The sequence below is a fragment of the Pygoscelis adeliae genome, unplaced genomic scaffold, assembly GCF_000699105.1.
Source record: "Pygoscelis adeliae isolate BGI_AS28 unplaced genomic scaffold, ASM69910v1 Scaffold160, whole genome shotgun sequence".
Classification (NCBI taxonomy): Eukaryota; Metazoa; Chordata; class Aves; order Sphenisciformes; family Spheniscidae; genus Pygoscelis; species Pygoscelis adeliae.
The window spans coordinates 3,045,591-3,056,977 of NW_008824035.1; the positions used below are offsets into that span (position 1 = coordinate 3,045,591).

General features: G+C 36.9%; 1 protein-coding gene across 1 annotated transcript in view; it reads right to left on the bottom strand.

Moving 5' to 3' along the window:
• Nucleotides 1-9,665, bottom strand: part of ALS2 (amyotrophic lateral sclerosis 2 (juvenile)) — a 40,270-nt gene extending 30,605 nt beyond the window's left edge. Inside the window, 5 exon segments of the mRNA XM_009331898.1 lie at nt 1,970-2,042; nt 2,044-2,875; nt 4,271-4,425; nt 6,901-6,990; nt 9,540-9,665. Of these exon segments, the coding sequence (XP_009330173.1) occupies nt 1,970-2,042; nt 2,044-2,875; nt 4,271-4,425; nt 6,901-6,920 (1,080 nt within the window). The 5' untranslated portion in view covers nt 6,921-6,990; nt 9,540-9,665.
• Between the last annotated feature and the right edge of the window lie 1,722 nt (nt 9,666-11,387).

The following is an 11,387-nucleotide window of genomic DNA, read 5'->3' on the forward strand; positions in this document are numbered from 1 at the left end:
CTCTCCCTTCGATATGTTAAAAGGAAAACAGTGATTCACAGATTCGTTTTGCAAGGTCTATCTTAAGACCATTCTGGGCTATGTGTCCCCTTACGCTACTGTTGTATCCATATAAAGCTTAGTTAATAATCATCAATAACAATCCCCCTTGTCACACTAGGGAAAAACTGAATGAAGGCAGTTATTAGTACCAGCACATGATTACTTATAATAGCAATCAGTGTACCTACCAAATAAGAAATAACGTACAAGATGATATTTGCCAAATAGTTTGAATGTTAAAACAAAGTCCCATTTTCCCACCTAATACCTGGTGGGAAATAATATAAATATTATAGCTCATTTTATCCTGCCAGAAGGAAAACAATCTTTGACTTCTCTTTTTTGTGAAATATTAGGCTAAAGGATTGGGATTGGTCCTATTTACTTGTACTTCATTCCTATTTATAAAAGGCATGCCTAACAATACAGAAAAGCAAATTTGATTTGTGTAGGAAAGCAAAGAGAAACAAAGGATTTTACTAATGCTGAAACATTACTTTAGTCCTTATCTCTGCTCTTCACATTTATGCTCAATTGTGTTACGATTCAGTGAATCAATTCCAGGCTTGTTTATTCCTGGAACGGTGCGAGGGAAACAGTACTCTGGAAATATTCCAGGAACAAGGAATTGAGAAAGGGAGCATGAAACTACGTGTTTCAGTCATTTCCTAACTGCAGGAGTTCTCGCATGAGTCTGAGGCACACAACTGCGAGAATGCATTTGTATTAGCACAAAGCAAAAGGAAGGACAACTGTGTTCACACAATATTTATTTCTCTGAAATAAGTTTCCCTCAGAACAGGAAAAAATAACTTGCTGAATCATCAAATTACTGGCCAGTTTGTTTTGGTTTTAATACTTTTGCGATCAGAGGTGATAATAAAAATGAACTATTTATTAGGCACTGTGAAATTTATCTCCCAGAAACATTGTGAAAAATTGCTTACTGTAACTATAAAAAAAATTAAGAAATTGATATCTACACAACACTTGAAATGACAAAAGAAATTTTCAGAATTCTGCTATGAATTTTGCATATCGGGCCATAGAGTGGCCATTTTTCTTACAGATGTTACCTTTACCGTAAACCATCCAGCAGGATAGTACTTACGCAGGGGCTGCCAGACTGCACTGCAAGATTTTGGATTAGTTTTCCATCTGATAGCTTTTGGGTTGTATCTTCTTCCCTCCCATGCCAAACAAGACTTTTTTTTTTTAAAATAGTGGAAAACATAGTATTTTGGCAGGGAGCTAGGAACAGCTCTTGAACCTTCATATCAAGCATTTTCCGATGCTTATTAAGAAATTATTACTTTACTGTTCTGCTATAGCATCAAAACAGTGTTGTTGAACCATTTTCCACATCACACAAAACAGAGTAGTACTTATGTATTTCCCATCCCTGTTTATGTTTATGCCACCCCTACATGATTAACATTAGAAGCCTTTTGATCAATGCTTTAACATTACCTTTACAATCTTTACTTGCAATCTAGAATTTTTAACTGATTGAGAAATTAGACAGATTTGTAAGGGATTTGTTCTACATACAGAAAAGAAAGTTTTACCTTAAAGGTAAATTAGACAAGTATCAGCTTACTGCCCCACACAAATGGGAAACCCATGCATCATAAAACAGCTAGAGAATGGGAAACTGCCTTGCGTGGTTCTGGTACTGTGGACTACGAAGGGGAGAGACGATAGCACTGTCAAGGCTGCTTACATTAAAGGCTTACAATTGAACAAGGATGGAAAACAAAAACTCCTCCACTTAAAAGTTGAGAACCATTAGAGAAGAAACACTCTGAAACTACAGACCACCATACCTACATTAAACTAACAGAATTCTTCATTTGTGAAAAGAGCAACATTGTCACATATACAAGAGGAGTTGTAGCAAATTAATAGCTAGTGACTAGGTACCAACCTGCTCAGGTTCTGTGCAGATGTTTTTCGCCAGGCTTTCATTTAACGAGTGGTCTGATAAACTGATTAAGTAATTTGTCTGGGAACAGAATATTTCCAGGACTAGAAATTCCACTGTCCTCCTGTCCATCGTTACTGGAAAGCATACTTGCTCCATCAGATTCTAAAGCAACAAGCATATGTTCTTCCACAAGTGGTTTCTGACAGTCTTCACTTTGGCTACCTGTTACACTTTTTCCTTCCGGGGTCTCCAATGAGGGACAGAAGACACGGTTTTCTGGTTGGTTATCAGACAGTGCTACACCCAGTGGGCAACAGTGACTATCTGAAATGATTACATGATCTTCCTTGTCTGTCATGGTAATGAGGAGCTGACTGCAATGATTGCACCTCTCTGGGATAGGCTTCATTTCCTGCACAGGGAGACATTGTACCAGAGCCAGGCTGTGGTAGGCTCCACAAGCAATCTGGAGCACAACACGTCCTGCCAGGTGCTCTACCTTCTGTGGCTTTGTCACTGGGAAAGTTGTTGTTATGAGACCGAGCTGGCAGCCACTCCCCCACGCCCATATCTCTCTGCTTAGCGATAGTGCCAGCGTGTGTTCCTCTCCACATGCTAGCTGCAAAATCCTTACTGATAACAGAGGACTGGTTTCAGAATCAGAAATACTGATGGGTTGTGGCTCTGGCACACATGGCTGATTAGCAACTGCACACTGGCCAGCAGAATTGTTCCCCCACATGTACACCACACCACTTTCTGTCACAACTCCGTTATGGAAGCTGCCAGCTGCCACTGTAATAACATGATGTCCAAGCAAAGTATTTTCTAAGATAGGACTATTAGCACATGACTCCTCCGGTCCTGATCTCCAGGGCAGTTTTCCAAAACTGTAGACCTCTCCACCTGGGAGGAAAAAAAACAAACAACAAAAACCAGAAACAAAAAACCTAGCATGAGTCTAATGAAGTTAAGCCAATACAAAAATTTGAAGAGAGATTCAGATAAACAGATATCAGTTTTTAGCTTACCCCAGGCTCAGCGAAACTACGGCTACTGATGCATGAAGACTGCTGGTTGCTCTCTACTATTGCTGCTGTTAAGTTCTCTACCTCATGTTAATGCTACCCTGTGCACGCATGCACTGTTGAACTAAGTAATGCTTTTCTGCTAAAAATTCTACTATACCCAAGTTAGGTGTATTTATTGGTCCTTTCCGTTTTAAGAACATACAACATATTAAGAACATACAACCACGCTTGAAGAGCACAACAAAGTACAGAGCTCATCTTTCCATACAGAGATCTAGCATCACCAAACTGAACTGTTTGCCACCCTACAGTAAAATAGGACAATCCTATCAGGTGGAAAAAGTGTCGGGGGTGGGTTAACGTATCTTGCCACTGGTTTGATGTACTACAGCCTCTCCAAAATTTCATTACCTTTACCTGAGAAGATTGCAGCGATGCCAGATCAAGTTACTTCGCTAATTTTAAAGAAAAGCAGAAATCTGTTTTTAAAATGAACAGTTGTTTTCAACAGAAAAAAGGTAAATCATATCCACAAACAACATGCTTCACGGGGCAAGACGACACATGCAAGAAGTCCTTTTAATTATAAAAGAAACATGTTCTAAAAAAAACCACTGGAGCTCCATAACAACTCCAATAGAGGAGAGGTGCTTATAGCAGGCTCACCAATAACCTGGAATCTTTCCTTTAAAAATATCAGAGAAAAATCAAAGCAGCAACTTCCAATTTAGTCTTTACAACTGTATGCCCACTGATTAGTATAAATAAGGATGAAGCTATGCAAACACTTAGAGGGAGTGGCTTTTAGAAATACTTTGATTCACAGTGCCAAACTGCTCACAAACCAAGATTCACTCTAACGCATCTATTAGCTACACGTTTTTCCAGAAGCAGGCAGAAACCAAAGCTCTTACACATCAAGAGAACCTCTTGGTGTACTGTCTTTTTTGAATGAAAGACATCACAAGAAATGTCATTTTGAGTTAACATGGTTCAGATTACACTACCATCTTTAAACAGGAAATCCAGAGCCATTGTTAAAAGGAAAAAAAAAAAAGAGTATGAAAGAAGACGCTATGCACGTAATTTCTATTCCAACACAGTTTAAAGTAACTTATAACTAAGAAGGAAACACTGGCAAAGTTAAAAATCTAACTGTTTAAGAGTTGTGTATGAGACACAGAATGAAAAAAAAATCTAAAAGAAGAAAACTTGACAACAGCTGAAGTTTGTTATCACCTCAAGTCTTCACAATTAAGATGTTTATTACCTTCTGTTAGAAGTAACCCATGATGTATTCCAAGGGCTGCCTGTAATACAGTCTTTCCACTGAGGCCTGGAAGCCTTTCTGGAGTTATAGAGCAGGAACCAGCCTTCCAAACATAGACCAGGCCTCTCTCTTTGGCTCCTTCTGCCTCTTCTGAGCTACAAAAAGATTGGAGGAAATACAGAATCAGCTTGAAGTTTTCTGTGGTTCAGTAATGTATAGTCTGCTTTTCACATATGTAGGAAAGGCTTAGTAGTTCAGGCATTAGTTTTAATTTCAGGAAGTCAACATATTTAATTTACAATTTGGTAATCTTAATTTAAATGTTATTTAAATGAAAACCAAGTATCTTCTATTTGAAATCACTAGCTTTCTTTTTCGTTTGTACTTTACTGCCTGAAAAGCAGCTTACCGCGGTCCCTAGTAAACTTAAAGATACATTTATTCACAACTGATATAGCCTTTATATTATATATTGTATTTGCTGCTCACAGCAAGGAGATCAAATTAATACACAATTCTGCTATTGTATGCTGAGGGAGATCATTGCATCAGTTCTACCCACATGTAAGCAACTCTATAAATATCACTGTTCAGATAGGAATAATGTTAACTTTTCCTGTGTTAGAAAGCAGAAGGAACATTTCTGGTTCATTAGGTTTTATTCATATTTTGTATTATTCAGCTTTTGGAAATCAAAATGCAGGAAAAACAGCCTTATAACCTTGTTTTTATCAGTTACACAGAAAATCAAGTATGCTGGAAATACACATAATCGTCTCAAATAATTACTTACTTTTAAAGGAAATGTTAAGCAAAGGATGTACTGTGTGCAGATTTTACCGTGAACTGATTGCTCCCATTCAGCGTCTTCAAAACATTACACCTATAAGAGCTCATCCTATACACTTTCATTTCTACCTTTAGAGAGAAAAATGAGGTTTTGTTTTGGTTTTTTTTCCCTCTTAATTCTTAATGAGTTTCTCAGATTGAAATGAGCCAGTCATTCAAATCAATTGAACCAAGAAAAAAAAAAAAAAAAAGATCCTGAAACACAGTGGAAGTATCTGGGCTTGCAGGAGTGACTGGAACTATCCAAAGCTGGTTTAACACTTCAACACACTTTGGTTTGGATGCTGTCAGTAACTTCTTCCATTCAGCAGAAAGAAATTCCTCAGAACTTTGACAACAAGCACACAGTTTCAACAATTTGTGGAATCGCTTGCTTTAAACAAACACAAAAAGTCATTTTAAACATCAATATAGACTGACAGCATTTCAAGTTAAATTAAGAGTTTTCTTTAAATTAACTTAAAACTTTATATAAAACAGATTATCTACCCTGCAGGAAAAAGTAGGTTTACCTCCTTATTTGCCAACAATAGTCATTTAGTCTCCACATAAATCAGTTCTTGCAGCTTTGCATGAACTTATGAAGTTAAATATATAAGGTAGCGAGAAGAGCTTTGACGAAATGGCGATCTTTGTCTAGAAGAAAGGGCACAAAACCCCAAACGTATTCCAATACTGAAGCAAACCCAGAAAAAGATAGTCTGACAGGCCGCACTGTGGACAACTTATGCAAGTAGCACATTCAAAGGCCACAAGGCCCTATTCATGCAGGCTACTGATTTTTTAAACTAAAAATTTTGCTAGTTGTGGTGCATAGGATGAACAATACCTTTGCACAATCTGCCTCTGAAACATTCAAGATGAGAATAACTAAGAGATGGAATTATGTCTCTCTGTTCCTGTGCCCATCCCCAATCTCTCATCTTTTTCCACATAACAGAAAAAGAAAAAAAAAGAAAAAAATCAACAAAAAGGTAATAGTCAAGAACTCTTCTAAAATTCCCGTAAGTAATTTAATCCAAACAACATACACAGTATTAAAACACAGAGTCCATCTTGCATTTTAAATACACAGGACTCGTGTTTAGAATAGAAGTAAATTAAAAAGGAAGCAATTGAGTAATAAATAGGCCAGAAAAAAGAAGTTAGAAAAATCCAACATCATAGTTAGGATATTTAGCTAAAATCAAAATATGGATTTTACTCAGATGGGCAAAGCACACCAAAGAACACAACACGGTAACATAGTTTTCATCAACATACTGTGCATTAAATTCAGTTCAAAGCCTGATATTTGGGCTTTTATCCATTTAATAAGTCTTCAGAGAACAGTGTAAGACAAATTTGGACAGTCATATACCAGGATTTATTACAAGACACTAATTTTCCACCCCCAAAACATCTGACCTCTGTCAGGTATCTTAGTGGAAGAAACATGGAGCAGAAGAATAGTCTCCTGCAGGGCTATTGGTCCAGAATAAAAATTCACAGGTGCAGGTAACAGATATGATTTACTGTTCACCAGAGAATGTTACTTTCAATTTTCCAGCCTATGGCTATCCCTCCACAAGTTTCAACAATCAATTTAAAAAAGAAGTTGCTGTTGTAGTAAGTTGAGTGTTCCAGACATAACTGAAACTAAAGCTAAGTTACTCCCCTTCTTCCCTTTAGTGTAAGTTACATAAAGAGTATGCTGACACCACTTAATAGTTTTACAGGACGATCATGGGCTGGCGTATTTCAGGAAGCCTCGGTGGCTTCACCTAGCTGCTCATTCTCACCTTCTTTCCTGTGAGTCCATCTGTCAGTGGCAGCACTCCATCACCACCAAATCATTCCTCTTACAAAAGGAACAATATAATTTCCACAAACTGTAAAACATAAAACCCAGCTATTTAATTACAAACAATGTTAAGCCAAAAAAAAAAAAAGCAATAAACAAGAAGCAAAGCTTTAGATCCCATGTTAAATAAATAAACGCTTCCACAACACTAGGATGGCTGAAGTATTTAGTTCACTCACACTGAGTTGGCAGACAAAAGCTAAACGGCCAGACTTGTCCTACCTACTCATCTCACAATAGGTCTATTGTAAGGACAGACTGAACAAAACCTAGTTCAAAGGCAGAAATTAACATCAATTTCTCTCTATAATTCTCAGTATACCACTCAAGAAACATCAAAGCAGGATAACTGATCCATTTTCAGTCTAATATGAGATAGAATTCTATGCTCAAGCTAAATTTATAAGGTAAACAGATTCGTATGAACAGAAAATGTTTGAGTTGAGTTCATAATTGTATTCCTGAACAAAAACACCTATCACCATTAAAAGGTACAGTTCTATTAAAGCCTGTGCAGAAATGCAGAATGCCAATTAAGAGTTCAAAATATTTTTCATGCAAACTCGTAGCAAAGTATCTATGAAGATATGATAACACCATGGAAGGCAAGGAGAAAAAAGTGGCTGCTCTATTTACGCTTTTATCCTTTCAGATTTTGAATTTTGCGAGTTCACCCTCACACCCTTCTATCTTCATGAAGATAACTTTGTATTACTTTTCTTGTAATAAAACAAAGCTACAGTTAATCTTTGTTTCTTATAATCTGTTTGACTTTTTAATATTGAAAGAATATTCATTTTCCTTGATCTACTGCTTTACTAGATTAAGTATTAAAAATTTTAGCTACATTAATGCATGTGTGTAATCATATGTATTCAAGTAAGTTTCATACATAAATTCTTTAGACCCTTTTGCTTTATTATAGTTGCTGTCTGATATCACTGTAATAAAACCAGAAAATAAATTAATATAATAGTCTTTTAAAACAATATATCGCCAAGAAAAGATCCAGAATGAGTAGTCTGAAGCTCTTACATACAGAAAATAGAAATGAAATATGGCCAGTCTTGATTACAAGAGACAATATATGCAAACCTATAAATTGCATACAGAAGTTTCAATTCACACTTGGAAAAGTAATCATCAAGTTGATAAATAATTGAAATAACTAACACAAATCCCAACACTTTCACTAGGCTGCTCTGAATAATGAAGTACCAAACAGACCTTTATAGACAGAAACAGCAACACATCATACCAAATGTTTTCAGTTTTCCAAATGCAGGACACTAAAAATAGGGTTGGCAAAAAACATATCACGAAAAGATAAAGAGCCATGAAAATATGAAATCAAATTAATATGGTAGAATAGTATTGTGATAAGTCATATGCACCTTGCTCTAAAAAAAAAAAAAAGCAGAGCATACTTTCTAGGAACAGATACACACTAAGCCACACTTGTCACCGGAAAGATATGCTTTCAAGACACTTCTGTCTCTCCTGCCTCAACTAAAAAAGAAAAAAAAAAAAGAAAAAACACCCACAACTGTAAAAGTTAACTTTTAAAATATTAACAGAGGAAGTCTCACAAATACAAGGAAACTGTCATGCAACACTTCAGTAACAGAGGTGTTGATGAAACATCAAAGGAAAATGGAAGCCTATTTTTGGAACTTCTAACTTTGTGATGTGTTCTTGCTCAGAGTAAGTACATTTGCATTTTTTTTTTTAGCCTACTCAAAACCACCTAACTCTACAATTCATTTTCTTGAAAATGCTGGCACTTCTCTGTGAAGAACTATAGCTTCACATTTAAATATCCAATGGATCAGTGAATCAAATGAAGAGATGGGAGCATTGAGAGAGTCATCAAAGAATCAACAATTGTATCATTCACATCATATATACTTACTCAAGATCAGGGAAGTGAGGCTTAAATTTCTTGGCTTCTATAATTTAGGGATTTTTTTTTTTTAAGGGCTCAAAGAACTTCTTTGACTTTCATGAGCTTCAACTGCACAAAAAATTTACTGTAATTCTCATGAAAACTTCTGATTATAACAAAACAAAGTTAAAGCCAGGCATCTGATTAGCTGTTTTGCAATATCTCCCTTCAAGGCCCAACTGAAAAATGATTTTTGTAATTATTAAGTAAGAAACCTGCAATACCAGTGGACTAGAAATTAAGAGAGTGATATGCTGGTGGTGATATTTTGTTTTCTTCACAAAATCACACTTAAGGTTGCACTGCTAAGCATTTATTCATATTGGGAAAAATGATAGTCAAACTGTCTTCTTTCCATAAACAAGACATCTTTAAGACATTTTAAAATCACTTCCAAGTTCAGTGCAAGTTTTCATTCACTCCTAGGACAGCACAGTATTATTCCCATTTCACAGCTAGTACCAAATACAAGTCATTTGGTCAGAGCTACAAATTAAGTAATTGTAAATAGAAAGTTTCTTCCTCCCAGTAGGAATATACACATTTCCTTGCTGATTTTCACCTAATTTCACATTTATATAACATTATGTTGTAGCATTACATATACATTATTTCTTTTCCACTAAGATTACCTGAATTGTTATTAGGTTTAATGTTCGTAGAAGTGAACAGCCAGGCACAATACATCATTCTCATGGTATGGAAGATCGGTATGATACCAGCACCTGCACTGCTCTGCCCATACATTTGCTTTCTACATTTTCACTTCACTGCAAGAGGAAAAAAAGCAAAGAGTGCCAAATAGTGCCAAATTATGAAATGGATTTGTGTTACAGACAGATGGTCACTCGCATGACACTGCTGTCATACCTTCCACTTACAGAGTAGAATGCTAATTCGAATTCTCCAGAAATCAAACACTATCACATCATAATAACTGCTATGGCAGGGAATGACGTGGAGGAAACATTACTCTCATTACTATGGGACTGCATCCTTCACTGGACATTGGCCACTCAGCAATGAGCATCACAGATATAAAAGTAATCTTACATTCAATGCCAAACAGGAACAACTGGTACACCCCCAACTTTCAGAAATACTAGAACTCCCATCAGCCTCACATGCTTATTTATCTGCTACAGTTAATAAATACTACAAATACTTCTACAACTTTCAGACATTTTTACTTACATATTTACAAACACATTTTTAATAAATTTGTTGCATCATATTTAGCGATAACTTACACTACCAAGACTGTTTGTTATACAAAATTATCTACTCAGGTTCTGAAGGGGGTTACCTCCAAGCTTCCTATTCAAAACAGAGTTGTCAACATTAGTCTTGTCTACATATGTATCACCATTTATTATTGTTAACTGGTTCACATGTAAAGCATTATCAGTTCAAGAAGCCCTTGTGTTTTGGTCAGCACTGACTAGGTACAACCACTACTTTTAACATTGTGTGATTAAAGTCTGCTCAGAGCAAAACAAAACAACTTGCTACTAAAAGATAGCAGCAATCCCTTCAGATGAGGACTCAAAGCTTTTAATGCCAGTTCCAGTGAATGAGTGATGGCAACAAATGAGATATAACAGTAAAGGAGTCAGGAAAAAAAACACCCAACAAAGAAAGGGCCTAGTATAAGCTAAAAGAACACAGCAGAAAACTATCTGTTATAGCACGTATTTAATGATTTAAAATTTACCAAACTCATAAGAGACTCAATTTCTGAATATGCCTTCCTCCTCTTTTTCTTTTGAAGTTACACCTTAATTTAGCACATGTTCAGGTGCTTCCCCTTCTGAAAACAGTTAACTCTGCAGAAACTGAAAGATGGTGAGTATAGCTATTTTTTATAAGTTGCTGCACTACAACAGCAGTGGCAAAGTCTTGACAGCAGAGATCAACTACCAGTCATCTATGACTACTCTAGCTGCTCCCCAGCATCTCACCAAAATAATTTTGTGCTTGAAGAGGAAGTCTGTGAGAGTGACGGCATGCTACATCATCTGTAAACAATACTGCAGCCACACTAGGACTATGACTCTAAATAGACTCCGAAAGTTGAAACAGCATTTACTCCTGAGCAAACAAGTCATGCAAAGAGAAAGGACTTTGAAACAGAAGTGGAAGGAGATAAAGGACATACTATTTAAAGTTTAGGTGGCCTCTTCCCATCAAAAGGGAGGAGTCCTTTAGGAACCTACAGAAATAAATCTCAACATCTCTGCTCTGCCAGCCTCTCGGAGAGCGAGAAGAGTTAGATAACCAACATCTTCAGTCAGAGCTGTCCTTTAGCCTCTCCCGCAGTTTCTCAAGCCCAGCCCCTGGGTGAGAAGAGGCCCGTTCCCTCATCACCAGCGCAGCACAACAGCACGCGACCTCCCGTCCTGAAGCTCAGGTGTGGGAGGCGCAGGGAGCGCGGAGGGCCGGCCCGGGGCGCCTAGGCCAACCAGGCCCCAGCCACACCG